The sequence below is a fragment of the Idiotropiscis lumnitzeri genome, chromosome 3, assembly GCF_059441095.1.
Source record: "Idiotropiscis lumnitzeri isolate Australia: NSW breed Sydney's pygmy pipehorse chromosome 3, RoL_Ilum_1.0, whole genome shotgun sequence".
Classification (NCBI taxonomy): Eukaryota; Metazoa; Chordata; class Actinopteri; order Syngnathiformes; family Syngnathidae; genus Idiotropiscis; species Idiotropiscis lumnitzeri.
The window spans coordinates 6393862-6413365 of record NC_142393.1 but is presented as its reverse complement, the minus strand read 5'-3'; the positions used below and the strand labels follow the sequence as shown (position 1 = coordinate 6413365).

General features: G+C 42.2%; 2 protein-coding genes across 4 annotated transcripts; one reads left to right on the top strand and one right to left on the bottom strand.

Annotated features, from left to right (window-relative positions):
• Positions 1-487: 487 nt before the first annotated feature.
• On the bottom strand, positions 488-9244 carry zbtb17 (zinc finger and BTB domain containing 17). 3 transcript variants are annotated; one of them, XM_088291984.1, is made up of 15 exons: positions 9057-9244; positions 8078-8329; positions 7834-8013; positions 6697-7038; positions 6364-6450; positions 4925-5160; positions 4365-4507; positions 3986-4286; positions 3784-3871; positions 3112-3228; positions 2898-3018; positions 2073-2203; positions 1750-2013; positions 1459-1548; positions 488-1010 (listed from the first exon to the last, which is right to left on the bottom strand). In XM_088291984.1, exons 2-15 carry the CDS (start codon positions 8283-8285, stop codon positions 610-612), a joined length of 2709 nt encoding a protein of 902 aa, XP_088148110.1. In that variant the 5' UTR covers positions 8286-8329; positions 9057-9244; the 3' UTR covers positions 488-609. The 3 variants fall into 3 exon arrangements, with proteins under 3 accessions (XP_088148110.1, XP_088148112.1, XP_088148111.1); XM_088291986.1 differs by having other exon boundaries at positions 8081-8329; XM_088291985.1 differs by lacking the exon at positions 9057-9244 and adding an exon at positions 8813-9023.
• Positions 9245-13028: 3784 nt separating this feature from the next.
• On the top strand, positions 13029-19453 carry fam131c (family with sequence similarity 131 member C). The gene is made up of 6 exons (XM_088290828.1): positions 13029-13174; positions 14189-14244; positions 16168-16252; positions 17195-17425; positions 17581-17670; positions 18275-19453. The coding sequence occupies exons 1-6, from the start codon at positions 13141-13143 to the stop codon at positions 18541-18543; spliced, it is 765 nt and encodes a 254-aa protein (XP_088146954.1). The 5' UTR covers positions 13029-13140; the 3' UTR covers positions 18544-19453.
• Positions 19454-19504: the final 51 nt, after the last annotated feature.

Here is a 19504-nt window from a genome sequence, read left to right as displayed (position 1 = left end):
GGCATGACCACCATTTTACATCTAAAGAGGGATGTCTACAACATAGTAAAGTGGCTACTGCTGTTTAAACCAGATGCATCACAAAGGACCCGTTTCTCCAGACATCACACATTCGGTGGATTCAAAAATGAGAATAAAAGCAACACAGTGGGTAGATTTCTTTTTTTAATTGCTCCAAGTTCCACCCCTGGTTTAGTAACATTACCGACTTTGACAATGCCAATTTGACAATTTTACTGCAGAATAATTTCAATTGTCCGAAAAGCGTAAAATAGTTTAATATCCCCACATAATACTTGGAAGACAAAATAAATAAACCGTACTAAAAAAATCTTTCTAAGAAAATAGTTAATACATAAAATATTTTGTTCTTGAATGAAAATGTACATGTACCATGAAGACAATACATACTTTTCTTGTTTTTTCCACACTCGACAATGCACATTCAGCATTACAATGCAAAAATAAACAGATTATGTCAAGTACAGAGTTGGAATGATATACATTACTGACGCTGGCTCAGCAGCTACCTTTCAAAGTGTTGAATCCAGTGGCGATCTTTTGCACTGATGACACAGGTGTAATAGGAACCTTTGAAAGTGAGCATGACTAGACATGAACCTCACACACAATTAGCTCTCCTTCAACTTTTCGATCTGCCTGGAGCTCAGCTAGCATTTCAAGCTGTCCATCTTCCCCCCTCTTCCCATTCAGCATCCCTTCTTCCTCTTGTGGCTCCTCAATGGCCCCCTCCTCCGCAGTTTCCTCCCCTTCTTGGCCACGGAATATGAGCTCCCCTTCCTGGATCACCTGCTCGGACGCGGGTTGCCACTCTGTGGTGGCGCCCCCCTCGGTCGTGGTGACTGCGGTGTACTGGTAGAAGTCCGAGTCAGCTTGAAACATGACCAAGGCCTGGGCTGTGTGAATGCGTACGTGCTGAGCTAGGGAACTAGCATCCAGGAATTTATCTCCGCATGAATCACAGGCGTAAAGTATCTGCGTGTTGGGGTCTAGAAACAGAAAGAGGGAGCATGCAAAAAAGGTGACATTAAATTATTGACTTATTTTCTGGCCAGCAGATTTAATCGGTGGATACCAACTCTTTTAAAACAGGCAAATAAACGTCTGTTATATTGGCTGTCTATGTGTGTTGCTGCACCATTTGTGTTCAGTCAATTGGTTTAAGGCTTATACTACACTGTAGCACCAAATCATAGATTAATATAACAACTGCATCAAGCGAGCGGAAAAACTAAACTAAACTATGGTTGCCTAAAACACACTAGGTATCATTCTCTCTGTCTCTCTCTCTTTTTTTTTTTACATTTAATCTGGAGTGGCAATAAACAGCTTGAAGCAATTTTTCAGAATTTGTTCACTATTTGTCAGTGCTTCTATTGTCAAGTGCCTTTAACTGAGTACTGCCACAATTTTGCTCTTTTGTCTTTTCAGTCTCACCTGCTTCCTGCACTTTCTCAACTGCTTTGGTAATTTCTGCTTTCAAAGCTTCGGTTTCATCAGCACACGCGGATCCATCCATTGGTAACACTGAAAAACACATCAAGAAACATTGGCTTTCCAATTACCTGAAAACTTTGAAGTTGCTCATAGCATTACAGGAGCACTAACAAGTCAAATGAACACTGGGGAGGAAAGTGCGCTAAATTGGCTCAATTTTGAAATTTTCATTAGGAGTTGTGCTCACATTTGTTCGATACTATATCACGCCTGACGTCTCAACTCTCTGACCTGTTAGCTGAGCCACAGCACTGGCCGCCAGGGCTTCCGTTGCCAGGGTAACGATGTCCTCCGAGACAGTCACAATGTTGATCTCGGCGTCTGAGGTGGATGCCTCAACACAGCCGTCAATCTCCTCGTTGGTGCCGGTGCCGGCGCCGGGCCGCCGCCGCTTTATGCCAGCCTTGCCACGGTGGACAGTCTTGATGTGTGAGCGCAGATTGTCTACGCGGTTAAAGCCTCTGCCGCATTTGTCACACAGGAAGGGCTTCTCTCCTAAAGACAAGTCAACAGTCAAATGAAACTTACCAAAAAGGGAAGCTGGCGCAGGTTACCTGTGTGAACGATGACGTGCTTGGAAAGGTCGCCCACGTTGACAAATGACTTGTCACACATTTGACACTGATGAGGGCGGATGTTGTCGTGGTGGCGAATGTGATTGGCCAGTTGACTGGACTGCACAAACCTAGGAAGAGACAAAAGATACAATACATGCCAAAACCTTGATTGATTGATTCATTCACGACGGACGGGTGAGTACCGACACAAAGTGTCTTTATGAGGCTGATACGAGCCTTATTTGAAGGTATCGGATACTCAAGATGGCGGCTAGTCGCCGATACCAAGCCACAGTCTTGCTGCCATTTTACTATCAGGAATTTTTCATGTCTGACAGAATGTTTGTATAACTGAACTGTATCCATGTCAATCATCTGATATGTTGATTAAAATAGCAAAAAGTAACCTTGAGTAGCGAAATGATCACGTTATGACATATTTTATATGCTCAGTTGCTCACGCGTTGCCTTTGACGGGAACTTCACTGAGCTGGGCTGCGACTGCGCATTGTAACGGCAGTTGAAGCCTGTGTGTTTTTTTTTAACACGTTAATAGCTTGCGGATCATTGATGAGATAGAACCGTTAGCATTAGCATTAGCTTTGCTGCCGTCACCACAAGTGAAAGCCTCGGATTGCCGCAAAGATTTTCACAATGGGCGAGAGTCACTGTCTGAGCCGATGCCTGACAATCGGGTTTGGTCAGTCTAGTGTTCGCAACAATCACTCTTGCATTTGCATTCAATTTAATTCATTGCACTTCACTGTATTCCTTGAAAACAACCACGTATTTTAGGTACTTTCTAAGATAGGACGTCCCTACCTTTTTCCGCAACGATCACACACGTAGGGTTTCTCTCCTGTGTGCTGGCGAACGTGCGCGATGAGAGAGCTGGCCTGAGTGAAGGCTTTGCCACAAGTGGGACACACGCAAGGTTTCTCTCCTGCGAGACAGCAATGTTGCAGCATTTGTGGACATTCATTCAAGGCTGAAGTGTGAGAAATGTTTCGTCGTACGCTGAATGTCCCGGTCGTACCTGTGTGGATGCGCTCATGCCTCTGCAGAGCTCCAGGATCACTAAATGCTCTTTGGCAGTGTGTACAGACGTATGGTTTCTCCCCACTGTGGACCCGGGAATGGCGCTTCAGGTTTCCTGATATACAAAAGATTTGCGGTGATAAATAATAAAGAAGTTTGAGTCAAGACCTTAGCTATTTAAAGTATGTCAGATTTGGTCAAGCAGTGCTTATCAGATCCAGCAGATGGCGCTGTGGGGATAAAAAAGCTTGCTTTACTCCTCTCCAGTCACCCTTATTTACTTATTTCTCAAAATTGTAATTGTGTTGGTTTAAGAGTAGCGCAGTAATGCGTGTCTGCATTGCAGCCCAAAATGTTGTAACTAGCGATGGTATGCTGTATTAAATTAGCAAACGTTGATAAGTTAACTTGTATTAGCAATTGTAGATGTGCTGCTGGGGTACATAATGCACTTCATCCTCCTTTTTAAGTTTGAGATGATTCCAAACTTTGTTCGTTCCGTCTTTTGGACTCTTTCCTCTTGACTTGCCATCATCAGGTCGACTTATTTTTACACTGGGTGGAGTGTGTGACTGCAGTAACATCAGTCCGTGTAAAAAAAAGATCCCTAAAAAGAATCTGTGAACTCAGACATAGCAACGTTGCACTGAAATGATGATACTTTTCTCACCCGAGGTGGTAAATTGTTTGCCGCATTCTCTGCACTTCAGGGGCCCATCTGCAATATGGATTCTTAAGTGGGCCTTCAAATTTCCGGGCTGAACATACAAGACAACAGAATGCGTTAGCGCACCCAATATTAACGGTCAAGTAACAACAAGAAATGATATATTGACCAAACAATATTATCGCCACCTGTACGAAGCCATTACCTGATTGAAGCGTTTGTCACAATGCGGACACTTGTTGCCTTTGTTGGAGTCGTGCGTCTCCAAGTGTCGCATCTTGGCGGTGGGGTCCGAGAAGGCCTTGTCGCAGTATTCGCAGTGGTACGGCTTCAAACCACTGTGCACCAGGCGGTGGCGCTTCAGGTTGCCTGATGTGGTGAAGAGCTTGTCGCACGCCTCGCAGCTGTAGCGCGCCTCGCCGGTGTGCCGCTTGCGGTGCAGGTTGAGCAGGCTGATCTGACGGTAGCTTTTTCCACAGATTGAGCAGCAAAATGGCTTCAGGGGGCTGTAGGGGGGTAGAGGATGGTCATTCAGAGCTCAGAAGGCTGATGTTACGTTGAAAAAAATACGACGTGAATCTGACCTGTGCGTTTTCTCATGAGCTTTACAAGCCGCCGCATCAGAGAAAGCCTTGTTGCAGTCTCGACAGGCGAAGGGTTTCTCCCCCGTGTGAATGCGCATGTGTCTCTTGAAATTGCCGGTGTGTGTGAATTTCTTCCCACAGTCCTTGAAAGAAAAGCACATCATAAGTTTTGTGTTATTATGTGGAACATATGTTTCATAGAGATTTTTAAGCTATGCAAAAAAAAAAGAGAAAAAAAGCAAATAAACCATTAATGATAATAATTATAATATAATAATAATAATAATTGCAATTGAGACGCAAAACTCTTTACACTCGTCACTTTTCAATCATTGTTCGGTTTCTATTATAAGAATTTTCAATTGACTGTTGCATCCTTGAATTTTTCTTGTTTCCCACAGAGGAAAATATTTGGACACACAGTCTCCAATTAAACAAACATATTGCAAACACAGGAGTGCCTGCGAGGAGATTCGCCCGTGGGCCTTTACGTCACTGAGCCAGACTTGCTAAACAGTAAACACTCCTCCACCACGCTACCCGCTGCGAACATATCTCACCTCACATTTGTGCGTCATGGAGCTGTAAGGCTTCGACTCGGATCGGCTGCTGATAGCACCGGAGTGAACACTTCTCTCATCTGTGTCGCTGCTTCCGTCTCCTTTGGGCTGACTGGTGTCCGTTTGTGCCTCAGTGGTTTTGTCTTCATCAACTTTCTCCCGTTCATCCTTGTGACCTGGCTTTGCCGTGCTCTTCTTGAGTTCCGTTTTTACGCCGTCATCATCCGTGTCGTTTCCTTACAGTCCATCAAAAGAGACTGATGAGAGACGTGGTCACACTTTTGACAATATTTTTCTTGCTCACAATATGCAGCAATACCGATAGCCCTATGTACCAGATGTTATGCTCCGCATGCCTGCATGTGTGTGATCTGGTTCTCGGCAATATAAAGAGCAGATTGAGAGTTGAATTTCCCCTTGAGAGATTATAGAATATAACACAGTGGTGCCTTGAAATACAGGTTTAATTCCTTCATTGACCTTTGCCCTATGAAAAAATTTTGTAATGTGCTTTTAATAACAAAAAAATAGCACACTGAATATAGTATATAAAACAAAGTAGTAATGACATAATTAAATTCAAAAGTACTCAGCTGTTTTTAATCACACTCCTTCAGTGCGTATTGTGCTGCTCATTCTGGTGTGTGCGCTTTTACCACTTGGTGGCAGTATAAGACAGACATAGGATATTCTGTACTGGAGACTCAGCTCCTCTCTCGGCTTGTCAGTACGGCAGTGATATTAGCTGTGATTTTTTTTTTTAAAGATAAATAATATATGCCTGTGAGTATGGTAGCAATTGTTGCTATAGTTTGTGTTGCGATATCTATCACTGAAAGGGTAGCAAAAATGTCTCGTGGATGGTAATTGTTAGCTTGTGTGCTTATGGTGTTTCTCATTTTTCGTTAGAAGTAGAGGCTAAGTAGTTGTTTTAAATACACAATGCATATTTTTGTTTTTGTTTTATGTTTAGTTTGATGGTAACTTTCAGATGATTGTGGCGGTAGCCTTTTTTTTAAAGAATATTTAGTACTGTTAGCTGCCAACGGGATGCTTCTTATATAAGTGAGTTGAGTCACCTGCCTCCATAAAGCGTTTGTATCTCAAGTTAGCACACGCAAGTCAAAAAAAAAAAAAGAAATGTTACATCAATGGCTCATGTCGTCAAAGAACTCCAAAATTGTATCAAGCGTATCTCAAGAAACCACTGCATATGCAAAATAGTGGGAGAGATGATTTTTTTTTGTTTTAAATCCCAGGACGCTCCGGCAAGGCAGATTTTGGGGTTCATGCATGCCACTCCAACCAAATGAATTTTTTTAACAGAATGAAAACCCTTAAAACTGCTATTTAACTTGACAAAATAAACAATGTGCATTCAATTGACAAGTGAAACTTGCGCTGAAAGAAGCAGCAAGGGTGCAACACAAACGGCTCACCAAGTGGGAAGTTTCGTCGAGGTGTTCTAATTCGCCTACCGCGAGAATTGGTAAAAATGGGGGTGCTGACAGATTTGATGGGTGCATCTGGAAATACATAAAACATCAAAGAAATGTAACACATCATATGTGGATGGGAATGCTTCTAACCTGCTCAAAAACACAAATGTGATGAAGCTAGCACAGTGGCATGAAAAGGAGTTGGATCCACCTGATGGAGGGACATGCACAGCATGTACTGTCAACAAAAATGTGAAAAATACTCAGGAACTTTTCCCGGATTCACTGTTCTTTGCACGCCACTGAGCTAGCATTTGCTCATCACAAACTTACGCGGCGTGTAGTCTAAATCCGAGGGGTCATCCTGAAATGAGGTTGCGGCGTCCTGGGGAGCATTACTATCCTCTTGCTCATTCTTCACAGACACTCCCTTTTGTGTAGCACAATTTTTAGGAGGTTTTGCACGAACTGGGCAGCTTTTGGCAGGTTTCAGCTCTGAATCTTCTGTCTCTTGCGCATTCATGGAGAGAGGTCTGGTTTGGTCCTGGCCTTCGGTAGGCTTGCTGTTCTTGTTTTCTGTGGTGGTTGTGAAAGAATTCTGCTCTGCATGTAATGCTGCCTCAGCCAGGTCACTGCCACAATCATCTCTCGGCTGGTCTTCCTCTGCCTTTTTTCCTGTTCAAAAAACAAACAAACAAAAAAACACGTGATGCAAGATAAAGTAAAAAATGAAAGGGTTTTTGCAACACTTTCCCCAAATTTTCTAAGGGGCATTTTAACAATCTTAAGGGAAAAAAGACACTTTTTGTCATGCAAACCTAACAGTAGTACATTAGTAAAATGATCTTTGAAAATAAAAAACATCTCTCTCTTCCCCAATCTTGTGCTTCTAATTTAATTTTTAAGAAACCAACTAATCACAAAAATAAGGTGCGACCAACGAGGTGTCAATCATTTGCCAAACACTTACATAAACATGAACAGCCCGCAGCCTCACGTTTAGATGGGCTGCAGGAGCTTTGCGGAAACTACCGCGGAATATACTTCTCCACCTCCCAACTGAATGTAGTACAATGTAACGTGAAGGACATTTCAGTACTCACAAAAACGAGATTTTCTGTCAAATTTGGCGCTGTGGTACAGATTTCCACAGCTAAAATATCAACAAAAAAGCTTATACAAGCCACAATTCCTAGGTGTGCTCCAAGTGAGCGCCGTAAAATTGCTGCAATATTTTAAACTGTGGCACTTGGCCTAAAAAAATCTGAAACCTCAACTACAATGATCCTTGCCACGTTGCTATTTTCATACACTTTTGCTCGCAGCACAAAACAAAAAAATGTAACTCAAAACTCTCAAAAATTGGGACACTCTTAAAAGTCAAGGTCCCTCTATACAGTGTTTGTTTAATCTATACAATGCAAGTGTCTTCCAGAATGATCTCCAATCTGACACAAAGACTGGACTCACCTTCAGCATCATCCAGCATGACTTGAGATGGAGCTGTATCAGCCACAGACTGGTACAAGGAGCAAGCGTTTACAATCTCTTGCATTTGGAGGAAATTGGCAACGGCCATCACATCCTCAAAGTTGTCAGGAGTCAAACTCAGTTTGGCTGTGTACATGAATTCCAGAACCTGGGACAAACCTGCAGCAATGGTAAGTATTACAAAATATTGTAGCCACAGAAAATTGCAACAAATTACTCTTACCACCTGCAGCATTGCTGATGTCCAGGTGCACCACATCCTTCTGTTCCAAGAATAGTGTGCGGAAGTAGACACTGCAGGCTGCCAGCACACATTTGTGGGCCTTGAAGTCCACTCCATCCACGACAAATGTGCAGTCACACAACAAACCCTGCTTGCGCTGGTTGTTGAACTGTTCCAGAACCTTCCCACTGTGCCATGGGAACTCCATTGTTCTTCAAGGTTTTTTGGATGATTGAGAGGCTGGCGGAGTCTCTGGGGACAGTTAATGAGAGGAAAGTCATGTTATTTATTTATTTAGTAAATTACAAAACGTACAAACTGAATTTGGCTGTAGACCGTCATACAGTTTAATACTTGTATTCAGACATATATGCACAACAAACCATTCACTCACAAGAAAGCAATATGCTTGTTGTCTGAAAGGCAAAATAGTCAGAAGCAGAAGCTCGTTGTATAAGGTAAACTGAAGTGCTGCAGTTCACCGTCATTCACATAATAAAATTATAGTGTAACATACAGCGACAATTTGTCCACTGATCCAGCTGGTCAAAGGACAACGTCTAAAGGATTTAAAAAAAAAGCTTACTTAATTTAAAACTGAATTTAACTATAAAGGCTCTTTATATGTATTCGGGACTTGAACTTTAATTCCAAACACTAATGCGACCGTTCAACAGTCGTCTTCTAACAGCTGGATCATTTAGCGACGTCATTTATTCTTGTAAAACAACTTACTCCGTGACATTGATTGGCAAATATCAACGTTTTGTGACACTTATGCCAAGACGATTTGACAGCACAATCAATCGATTACAATGTCTCTACGATCCTGGCGGTCGTGTTATCCGGGATGAATTTAGCATGCCTAGCGAGAACGTCGTACTACGGACACAAGATGGCGGACGCCGTCGCCAACGCTTGTTGTTGTTGTCTGCTAGATCCTCCTAAACCCCTTCGAGCCGCGCCGTATTCAACCCACCCCTGGAATGTCTTGCTTAGGCTCGCTCCTTTGATGCGTCCTCAAACGGGTAGCCCGGCTGTTGCTAGGAAAAGTTGATCTTAGTGATGGGCCCGATCGAGTTTTTCGGTGATCGATCGTGTGCTGTTGACTTGGTTCAGCGCCATCTTCCTCTCGCTGATCGATTGATAGGGACCAGTCAGACGTGTTTTCACGAGCATGCGCAGTGGAAAACATTTGCAGTTGCGGGGTTCGACCGAGTGGCTGTGCTCAAAATCAGCTGCTTGACAACTTCAGAATTGAAGTTCATATTTTGAAAGAGTACAGTACAGCGTATAGAGTGAGGCAAAATGACATTTTCTCGCTGGGAAAACATGATAATGGCAACGAAATTGAGACGGTTCAACACTAATTAAATGTAAAAGTGAGAGCGACATTGGAAAATTAAAGAAATATAATGAACACAGATGAGACAATGGCAACAGGCCTTGAAAAGAAATAAAAAAAATAATTTTATTTTATTTAATTTATTTTCCCTTAGGTGCTGTAAATGAACTACTTAGTCAGTAACCCATAACAGTTATAATTTCAGATAAATGCGTGACAGAGAGGCACTGATTTAATTTGCAAGTGGTTTTGCAATGAAACGCTCAAATGTGTGTACCAGTTATCCCAAAAGAGCATTTATCTTCCATCTGTGATGCTTGAGCCTCAAAGGACCTGTGAAAGCAGGAGTGCAGCCTTCCAGTTATTTTGACAAATTTCGATTCATAACACTAAAAGAGAACAAAATCACTTACACAATTGCATTTAGGTCGCCCCTGCAAACTTGTGAAAGATGCTTGATAAAGGGATTTCAGGTGTGTCGTTCCTGCCATGTGACTCAAAACAAATCCCATTGAGTTATTTCCCTTGACAGACTCAGTGTGACAAAATCTCACCGTGTTATGCTTTTTATTTTTTTTATTTTTTTAGTGGCAGCAATTATATTTTTGGCAGACCAGAATGAAGTTGTAAAACATCCCAAAAAGCATCGTTACCCTCGCTATCTTGTGAATTTCATTTCATTTTTGTATTGTCAGGTGTGTGCACTTCAGCTGCTGAATCCGTACTACAGTGAAACCCCGCTACTTGGCGGTTCACCTTTCGCGGGTTCAGTGCTTCGCGGGTCTGAAAAAAATATTCAAAAATTAAAAACTTTTTTGCCCGGGCACGATCAGGGTTCTCCATTCGCTCTGCTCCGCGGGGACATTGTAGTTTCGCCGAGCGGCACGACGGGGCGCTGGAGCGGTTAGACGGCCGGCGTGCGCCGAAGAAGAGCGTGGGCGAAGAGGAGAGTGGACGAAGAAGAGCAAGTTCCCCCGGGCACGATCGGGGGCGACGTTTCGCGCGGTTCGGACCGTACCAGAGCTCCGGCCGGCGTGCGTGGCAGTTAAGCCGAAGAGGAGCACCTTCCGCCTGGGCACGAGCGGGGCGACATTTTGCTCCGTTCGGGACCGTACGAGAGCTCCGGAGGAGGCCGGCCGGCGTGCGTCACAGTTACGCCGAATAGGAGCACCTTCCCCGGGCACGGGCGGTGTCAAGCGGCCCCTAAGTTTAACCGAATGGAAGCTCCGGAGGAGGAGGGCATGCTCGCGTCACAGTTAAGCCGAAGAGGAGCACCTTCCGCCCGGGGCACGAGCGGGGCGAAATGAAACCGAGTTCAACCAAACGGAGACACGCTTCGGGGGAGCAGGTCCGGCGTGCGTGACAATTAAGCCGAAGAGGAGCACCTCTTCCGCCCGGGCGCGAGGCTGTCAGTTATGAATGAATAAATAAATAAATGAAGAATGCCAATGTCGAAGTAATTAAATGAATACAAAAATAAGTAATTGAATCAATACAAAAATAATGGCTGGGGAATAAAAAAATAATAAGTCTTAATAATAATTTGTTTTTTTTTGTTATAACATGAATTTCACTCTTTCTCTCTCTACCCATATTCTATATGGTGTACTGTATACAGGGGGGTATACTGTATACCTGTATAGGTTTTTTTTTAAGCATTTTTGAAGGGGCGCCGCTACTTCGCGGATTTTCAGTTTTCGCGGGTGGTCTCGGTCCCAATTAACCGCGATAACCGGGGTTTCACTGTATTGGTTTTTGCTTTCGAAAAAAAAACCCCACCCCTGAACTGAAAGACTCCTTTCGCTGTTTTTGTCTGCACCTCAATTACACCTCAGTTATTATGCAACACACCTTTATATACATAACATTGTTGTAAAATCCAATGCTGCAAGGTGGGGAGAAGCTTGGTTACTATGGCAACAGAATTCTCATCCAATACTTGAGGCAAGAGCGCTGTTGCTGAGAGTGATATATAAATCTAGTACCCCCCCAAAAGACCACTCTTGTGTTGTGATGTGTTTTTTTCATATTCGAGACATGCCACTTCACACACACCCGCTACATCAGTGATTTCCAACCCGAGTAAACATTTGCATGCTGTCTCAAGTCACCAAGTGTTTTATCCACAGCTTAGTCTCCAATTTCCCTTAATAGTCTGAATATTATTATTTACAACAATTAAATTATTTGCCATCTATCTATGCCAACGACGTATTGCCTGTTTTGCCTAGTAATGCGTTTAAAGTTGTGGTTTTTTTTTTGTTTGTTTTTAACTTTTGTGTACATTTTCTGTCGTGCAAGTCCTGTTTGTTGAATTGACTCTTTTTCTTCAATTTCTTGTGTTTAAAAAACAGACAAACATGATTGCTATGCTAATGCTTCTTAATTTCATGTGGCTAAAAAGCAAACCGAGTCTCTGTCACTGAAATGCAGTCGCGCAATCCGTGAATGGGGCTATCATTTCCAACAGCCTCTCAAACATCCATACTCTCCTTTATTTCTCGCCCGTTTCCTCCTTTTGCAGCCATTTCAAAAGGGCTACAGCGGTTCGGTCAATCCGACTCTTAAAGCCTGCCCTGCTATTTGTGGTTCAAATGAAGAAATACATAGCAAGTATATATGTCAGCTTGAAATGTTTCCAGATAGGAAATCCATGGGTCGCAGATTTTCCTTCGCAGTGCTTCGTTAAGTGTGCGGGAGGGAGTCGCCGATTGGTTTGCGATTGCTCAATTTTTTGGCGTCTCGATTGCGGCTGCATATGCCGTCCTTGTAAAAGAAATAGGCACAGGCACAAATAGACACACCATTTCTTCGGGAACATGATTTTAAACATCTGCGTAAGAGACTTAAGCGCATATTACCGTCTGTTCACACACTTTACGCAAGCGCAGTTATTTGATTTCGCTGCACGCAAATTTCTTCTCTTCTTTCGGTCTATTACCAAGGCAAACTAGCCTTGCTCGTACATTGTTGTAAACGTGTCTCGTGAGCTTTCTGTGTCGCTTGGAGTGCAAGAAAAGTTCAATTTAATTATCTATATTTTTTTTGTGCGTGTAATTAAGTAATCACAATGAACACAGTCAATTCCAATTTATATTCTATGAATCAACCTCAAGGTCAAGAATGAGTCGCTTTTTACTCTGCTGTCTGCAGCCAATCGCATTGCAAATGAGAATCTCCATTACTTGGAATTCTTGAATATGCGTTAGATAAAATTTTTTTTTTAAAAATTAAAAAAAAAATTAACATGTGTTTTTTGGAAAGGTGTGAGGAAGCCGAAGTACCAATAGAAAACAAGCCCGGACTCCAAATGAGAACCTCTGATCATGAGGCAGACACACCAACCACATGCCCATGTGCCTAATATCCATATAAACATGGCAATCCAATTTAAATCATTCCAACAAAAAGAAAATTATCCTCGTTGCTAATGATTTTCCAATCATTTCATTCTATTCCCAGAATGGATCCCCCCCCCCCCTCCCCACCCACACACATTTGTGATAACAGGAGAAGAATAAAGACGGAGAGGGAAGGGGAGGGGGTTTGTTGGAGACGTCAGCAAACATGCATTCATACTTTCTCCCCATTTTCTGCTCCCTCACTCACGCGCTCTCTCTCCTTCTGTCTCTTTCGTGCTCCCTGTGAGCCAGCTGCCCTCCCTCGTCATCTTCAAGCCACCATGGGCACCAGATAACCGCCTGCAGGCTTTCCGCACATGATGGGTTGCTGCCTCTGTAAAAGTCACAAAGGTCAGTGTCGACAAGCATGTGTGTGTATTGGGGTGTGTGTGCGTGTGTGTGTGAAAACAAGCCTGGAAGTTGCTCAGATCATTTCATGCCCGAAAGAGTGACTGACACTGCTGACACGTCAAGGGCAGAAGTATACCATAAACAAATCAAAATACCATAATGTCCTAAATATATTCTTCAAATGAGGATCGGGAACTACGAATTAACCTACAAAAAAAAAAACAAAGATGAACTTATTTTCACCGCATGATTCTGTGCTTTTTTTGGGATCAGGATAGTACTAAATCCCGATAGGACAAAGTCTTCGAAAATGCCTCGCCGTTTGCATTCAATGAAGTGACGTTTACGTGCAAATGCTCCCTCAGGGCCTTCCTACTCGGGAGAACGTAAAGACGAATGAGATGCTGAAGTGATTTGATATTATTATCATAGATGAGATTGAACTCTTAGACTGCCCATGAAATATTTTCAGTCTGAATCTGTGATGATCTCTGAAAATATTCAGAACAGGCGGAGTGTGTGTGTGTTTGTTGACTCGACAATCTGATAGCTTTTCTTGACTTGGCAGTTGAGTGTCTACTTATGTCTTTGTTTGTTCTTCTTGTGTGTGTGAGTTTATATCGGCTCTGGTGACTGAAGTAAATGGAAGGGTATCACTCAGCTCCTGTTGCTGTAGTGTTGCCATAGCAACAGCCAATTGTCTTGACGCCACATCTCAGGGGAAACCCCAAGTGTGTGTGTGTGTGTGTCTCTGTCCACTGACCTTTTTAAAGATGTTAATTCTCATTTCCTCTTGTCAGTCAATGAGCCCTGCTTATAAAATAAAGTTGGCGAGAGGATCCTGTCAAAGGGATATTTGGGGAATATGCCTCACTTAACCTTTGACCGGGATAATAAATAAGAAAGTAATAGCTAGGGACTCCCTGAGCTCTGTCAAGAAACACACATGAGCACTCAGACAGCAGACGTCTTAACACCGGCATGTGTGTGTGTGTGTGTGTGCTTCATCCAAAGAGCTCCACTATCCGCTGACCGTGCTACACGAGGGTCATCCTCCAACCTGCGCCAAGGTGAGTCAACCCCAGTCTCAAATTTCAAGCGTGCTTTTGAAAAAGTTTTGGCTGTAATTCCCAAAAGTATGGCGTCGCCAAAGGACCAGTGTAGACAGGTGGTGATGGTGGCGGCAGCATCAAGCTGGAGGACGTGGTCAAGGTGGACGGAATTATGAGCAGTTCTGAGTAGCAGGTCAATGTTAGCTCACAAGGCTTCTGTTAAGGAAAAAAATGTCAGGAAAAGCCTACTGGAACAATCAAAAATTATTTTATGTAAATCAGTGGCACAGCAAATGGTGGGAGTTATGTGTTGAGCCCTTAACAACTAATTTGAATATGACTGTATAATTAATTATTTTACAATTAATTATAAAATAATTACAAAAGCAATTGTCGCAGTACAAGAAAATGGCGCTGATGTCACATCACATGTAATTATCTGAATGTGAAAAGCCGCATTGGCAGTATGAGCGCACACTTCAGGAAGTTCTAGTCTATTTTATTTGATTTATTTTACAATTAATTAATTAATTATAAAATAATTTATTATAATCTCCCAGTTATAAGATTGATCTCATTTGAGATCTCAGTTATTCATTTTTATTTCTCCTCTTAAATTTTTTTTTTTCCCATTTCATAATTTTGGAAAAACTGATAAAATGATTAACCTTTATCTCATTTTTTCCATCATTAAAACCTGCCGTTTCAATAGGTGTGTGTAGACTTTGACTATATCCTTCTACGGCTCAAAAGAAGCCCTTAATGGTGCTAATGATCTGTAGGTTTAGCGCCTAACAAGTGTGAGGGAAGTGTGAGTTGCAGGCAGGAGGAACTGTCTCTATTTTATTCATAGTACCCCCGACAGATTCAGCAAGCAATGATAATTCTCGTATGTCTTCAAACAAGGCGTCCAATCACTTTTGTCCTCATAGTCGTGAACTGGATTTAAAAAAAAAAAAAAAAAAAAAAAGCAGCTACCCACCTGCCATTGATTTTACTCACATCATGTTGTAAACAGGTGAAAGTGAATGGAAACACCGACAGAGAAATCAATTTCGTGTCCTTCTCAGAATTGACCACAGCTACGTCAGTGCCAAGTGCCAACACCACACACGGCATTAAAATGTGCTTGACTTTCAGATGAAATACGGTACTGAACGCAAAACGTAATTTCTCATCGTTTTTAATCAAACAATCAAGCAAAGAGAAATAAAAGAAAAAAACATACAAAGACAAACTGAAAGGATGCTTTTCAACACCTACCCATTATTCATTTAAAAAAAAAAACTTTCAGATACAGAATTAGGTTTGAAACGACAAGCACATGTCATTTTTTAACATTTCATCTTTTTATTGTATAAATGTAATTTTTTTTTTTTTGTATAGTAGCAAATTTCCGAAAATCATTTTGGTAATTATCCCAGAAAACACGTGATACCAAAGGTACACAGCATTGGAGCTGCATGTAAATGAGGCGGTGGAATGATTGCGGGTCATCTCTCGTTCAGTAAAGCAGCGGTTACGTTGCATTATGGGATTTATACCGTCATAATCGCGCCATTAAAAAGACTTTCTGGTGTGTTAAGGAATCAGTGGGGGAGGTTGCAGGCCGGATGTGGCCCGTAAGCAGTAAGTTTGACACATATGGATAAGATCGGTTAGATCGGATCGGATCGGACGGATGGACAGACAGACATCTAATCTAATTATCTGAATGTGAAAAGCCGCATTGGCTGTATGAGCGCACACTTCACAGAGTTCTATTAATTTAATTTTTTTTATTCTTCATTTTGTTGTCAACGACTCCCCCTGTGTAATTAGTCAAGATTTTCAACTAGCATATTGCATCGCCAGAGATCTTGGCTATTTCACAGTTAAAAATGTAACAAGTTGCAACCTTTGTGCTACATGCGGTAATAAAGATGTTATGTTTCTGTGCAGGATGACCAGGCTCCATCAAATGGCCGAGCAGCGGATAAAAACGACCACTACAACATCGGCGAGCTGGCCACATCCTCTCTGTTAGGTGAGTCTGCGTGTGCGCATTTACGGTGACAACAACAGTCGGAGCTACACCATGAATCCAGCAAGCGATGTGAGAAATGAATTCAAATGATATTAGTAACCATGGGAGCTTAGTAATGTTATTTGCCTCCTGTGTGCTGTATTATATCCATGCACACGAACCCTACTCTCATATTCACAGAGAAATGGACAAATAAACATTCGAGTATAATGTGCTCGTCTATTAGTCTCAGGTCAGCTGCGTCCCTCTTTTCATCCACATGTGCTATTTCCTCATTGAAAGCTCCATTCTTACTCACACAACCGTATTAAAAAGGCCACAATTTTTTTTTTTCATTGCACACCCCGTCACGTGATTAGCAAAAATCTGCTACGGGGGTTCTAAATTAAAATAATAAATAAATAAATAAATAAATGGGGGGGGAATAATAGATTCTATAAATAAAACAGTGATAAACCGCCAAATAGTATTTTACATGCAAATCAGAACCCCCAAAATAAAAAATAAAAAAATAAAAAAACTTAAAACAATGCTTGAATATTGGGGGAAAAAATAAAAAAATTATAATTTTTTTTTTTTTTTTTTTTAAATCGGCAAATACGACAATCCATAGGTGCCGAATCACAACTATGGGTCGTTCACTGTACTCAACCAATATAAGCAATGAAAATTATGAGTGCACAAGCGGTGAAAATGATGAGCGCAAAACCCATTAAGATTGCTAATCCAATGAAGCCGCCGGAACTCTCACTTCCAGATTTCAATATTGAAGTTTGAACTTCAATTAACTCGTGAGAGATCAATATTTTTACCATTTTGTTTTTAAATGGAATTTCTGGTTCAGGGCTTAATGACATTTCCTTTCCACATTATCCTCATCCTTCCTCTGCTTGCACATCTTTATTTCATTCCCTTTATCAAGATGTATCCCTCCCTACTTAGGTCTGGTGGCCACGATAAAGGAGCACATCACCAAGCCCACGGCCATGGCTCAGGGGCGAGTTGCTCACCTGATTGAGTGGAAGGGCTGGGGAGGTGGCGGCGGCGAGGCCGGGGCCGGCGGTGGCGGTTGGAGCGGAGGCTGGGCTCGAGGAGGCGGAAGCTGGGGCCCTGAAGATGAACAATTTTACTCGCAAATGACAGATGAGATCAAGGAAGCTCGCTTTGCTGCCGGTGAGTCAGAAGAAGGAATTCAATAGAGAGAAGGGGGAAAAAAAATCCATGTGAATGTTGTTTTTGTTCTCAGGCAAGCATGATCAATACAGCTCTCAGGGGCAATGACTCACACGGGAAAAAAAACAAAACAAAGATAACATGTTTGTGTGCAGGTGTAGCAGAGCAGTTTGCCTTGGCTGAAGCTGCCATGAGTTTTTGGTCCTCGAACGACTGCTTTGAGCAACCTTCGACCAGCTTGCAAGGTTGGTTTCTTCCTTCTGTGTTGATTACCTAAATCCACTCAATTGCCCGCCACAGAGGTTTCTTGAAGCTCGTTTTTCAAAAAGTCCATAGAGGCAAGTTGGGCAATACAAAAGCTTTTATGATGTGCCACTGGAAATCCATTAAGGCATCAGACTGAACAAGTGTTTAAGAAAATTGAGGGATAAAAGCACATAATTGCTGCAAACTTAAATATGTGCAAATTTAGCTGCATAACATGAAATGTTGAACGGACCTTGAAGGGTTCCAGGTGGCACGCCATGTTTTTTTTTCAACACTTCCAAACTGGAGAACATCTGTATAATTATTTTCTTAATTTTCTAATTATTTTTATAAATATTTTCGTACCCAGCTCAAGTCTAGCACAAAGTGCTGTTTAACTGTGTGCATTTGTGGAGTTTTCTTTCTTTTGGCATTTTCATCAATGGGCGCTGGTAGAAATGGGCCTTCACGCCGTTGTGGGAGTGAACACAAGCAACTTGATTCCTGGCCAATGAAAGCAGTTCACCTCATTCCCTTTTCAGTCTCAGCAGATGAGTTGATTTTCGACATCTTTTCACTGTCCCTCATCCTATTCCTTGTCAGGGGCACCGAGGAGCCACTTGTTGTCTTGTTTCCTGCTGGATGACGCAAGCGTCAGCGCCCCCCAGTACCTGCACAGCATCCACGCCGAGACGCACGGCAACAGCCAGCTCAGTGACGTGGTCGCGCCCAAACCACCGTCTGAGGCCTCCACGAAACCACAAGAGAAGAATTCTACCAGCGAGAATAAATGCAGCGCAATCACCACAGAGGCTGCTGTGCGACACATAGACAGCAGCTCACTGTCTGAGGATGATGTGTTTTATAATTAAACACCTTCACGTTCCAACTACTGTGGTGCTTTGAGATACGAGCGCTGTACGGTTGCAGTGAAAGCGACAAACTTCACAACAAGCAGCAGTTTGGCAGAGCGTAAACATTCCCAAAAAAAAAAAAAGAAGAGACTTCAAGTTGTCAATACCAATCCCAGTTCAAATTTAAAATCAACCTCAACGTAAGAGAATGCATTGTGTATTCAAGACAAGAGTTACTGTAGCTGGGTTGGTTAACCATACACCAATCACCATTGAAGCAATGGATATTTGAACACAAATGGTGTTGCAACACAATGAAGACAGACAATTGAAAACGCACAGGCACACATTCTTTATCCTCTGCAAAGAACGACTTAATACAAATGCAGCTGAGACCGACTCCATGAACAGTATTACACTTCCTCCAAGTGCCTGAGATGCCCAAACCAGAAGGAGCAAACCAATGTCTATTGAAGTGAAGCAAAAAATGTGGCAAAACTATTCGATTTCTTTACATTCTATTTAGGCCATTACCGTTTTTATGAATGATAATTTTGAGGAGTACTATTTTCTTATGAAAAAAAATATGTTGCTAGGAGGCTGGCTATTAGGAGGCTAATGGAGAATGGGGAAAGATTACTTGTGATGTGAGTAATTTGCATTCCAAGCCTGGTCATAGAACAAATTTAAGCTCGTATCTCAAGGCACCACCCCACTGAATCTGGGTTTGTACAAAAAGAGACTCAAGTTGAACACCAGCACTCACTGAAAATAACATCAAAAGATTTGCCCTCCTGTAAAACATTTGTGAATGTATAGTTGCTTAGCTACATTTGGACTTTTCTATTCATTTTACATCAGATATATTTTATTGTATGTTAAAACTCACAGCCAATGGGAAGTACAGTATTGTGTAAATATCTTGGTATAAAACCACCTGCGTGATTTGCAGCTCCGTGTTTGTTTTTTTTTTTTGATC

Coding starts and splice junctions, on each gene's coding strand:
- fam131c (XM_088290828.1), top strand. CDS start 13,141: ATGATGGGTTGCTGCCTCTGTAAAAGTCACAAAG. Junction 17,426..17,580: donor GGAAGCTCGCTTTGCTGCCG/GTGAGTCAGAAG, acceptor GTTTGTGTGCAG/GTGTAGCAGAGCAGTTTGCC. Junction 17,671..18,274: donor ACCTTCGACCAGCTTGCAAG/GTTGGTTTCTTC, acceptor ATTCCTTGTCAG/GGGCACCGAGGAGCCACTTG.
- zbtb17 (XM_088291984.1), bottom strand. CDS start 8,285: ATGGAGTTCCCATGGCACAGTGGGAAGGTTCTGGAACAGTTCAACAAC. Junction 4,287..4,364: donor GCTCATGAGAAAACGCACAG/GTCAGATTCACG, acceptor ACCCCCCTACAG/CCCCCTGAAGCCATTTTGCT. Junction 1,549..1,749: donor TGCTGTGGCTCAGCTAACAG/GTCAGAGAGTTG, acceptor TGTGTTTTTCAG/TGTTACCAATGGATGGATCC.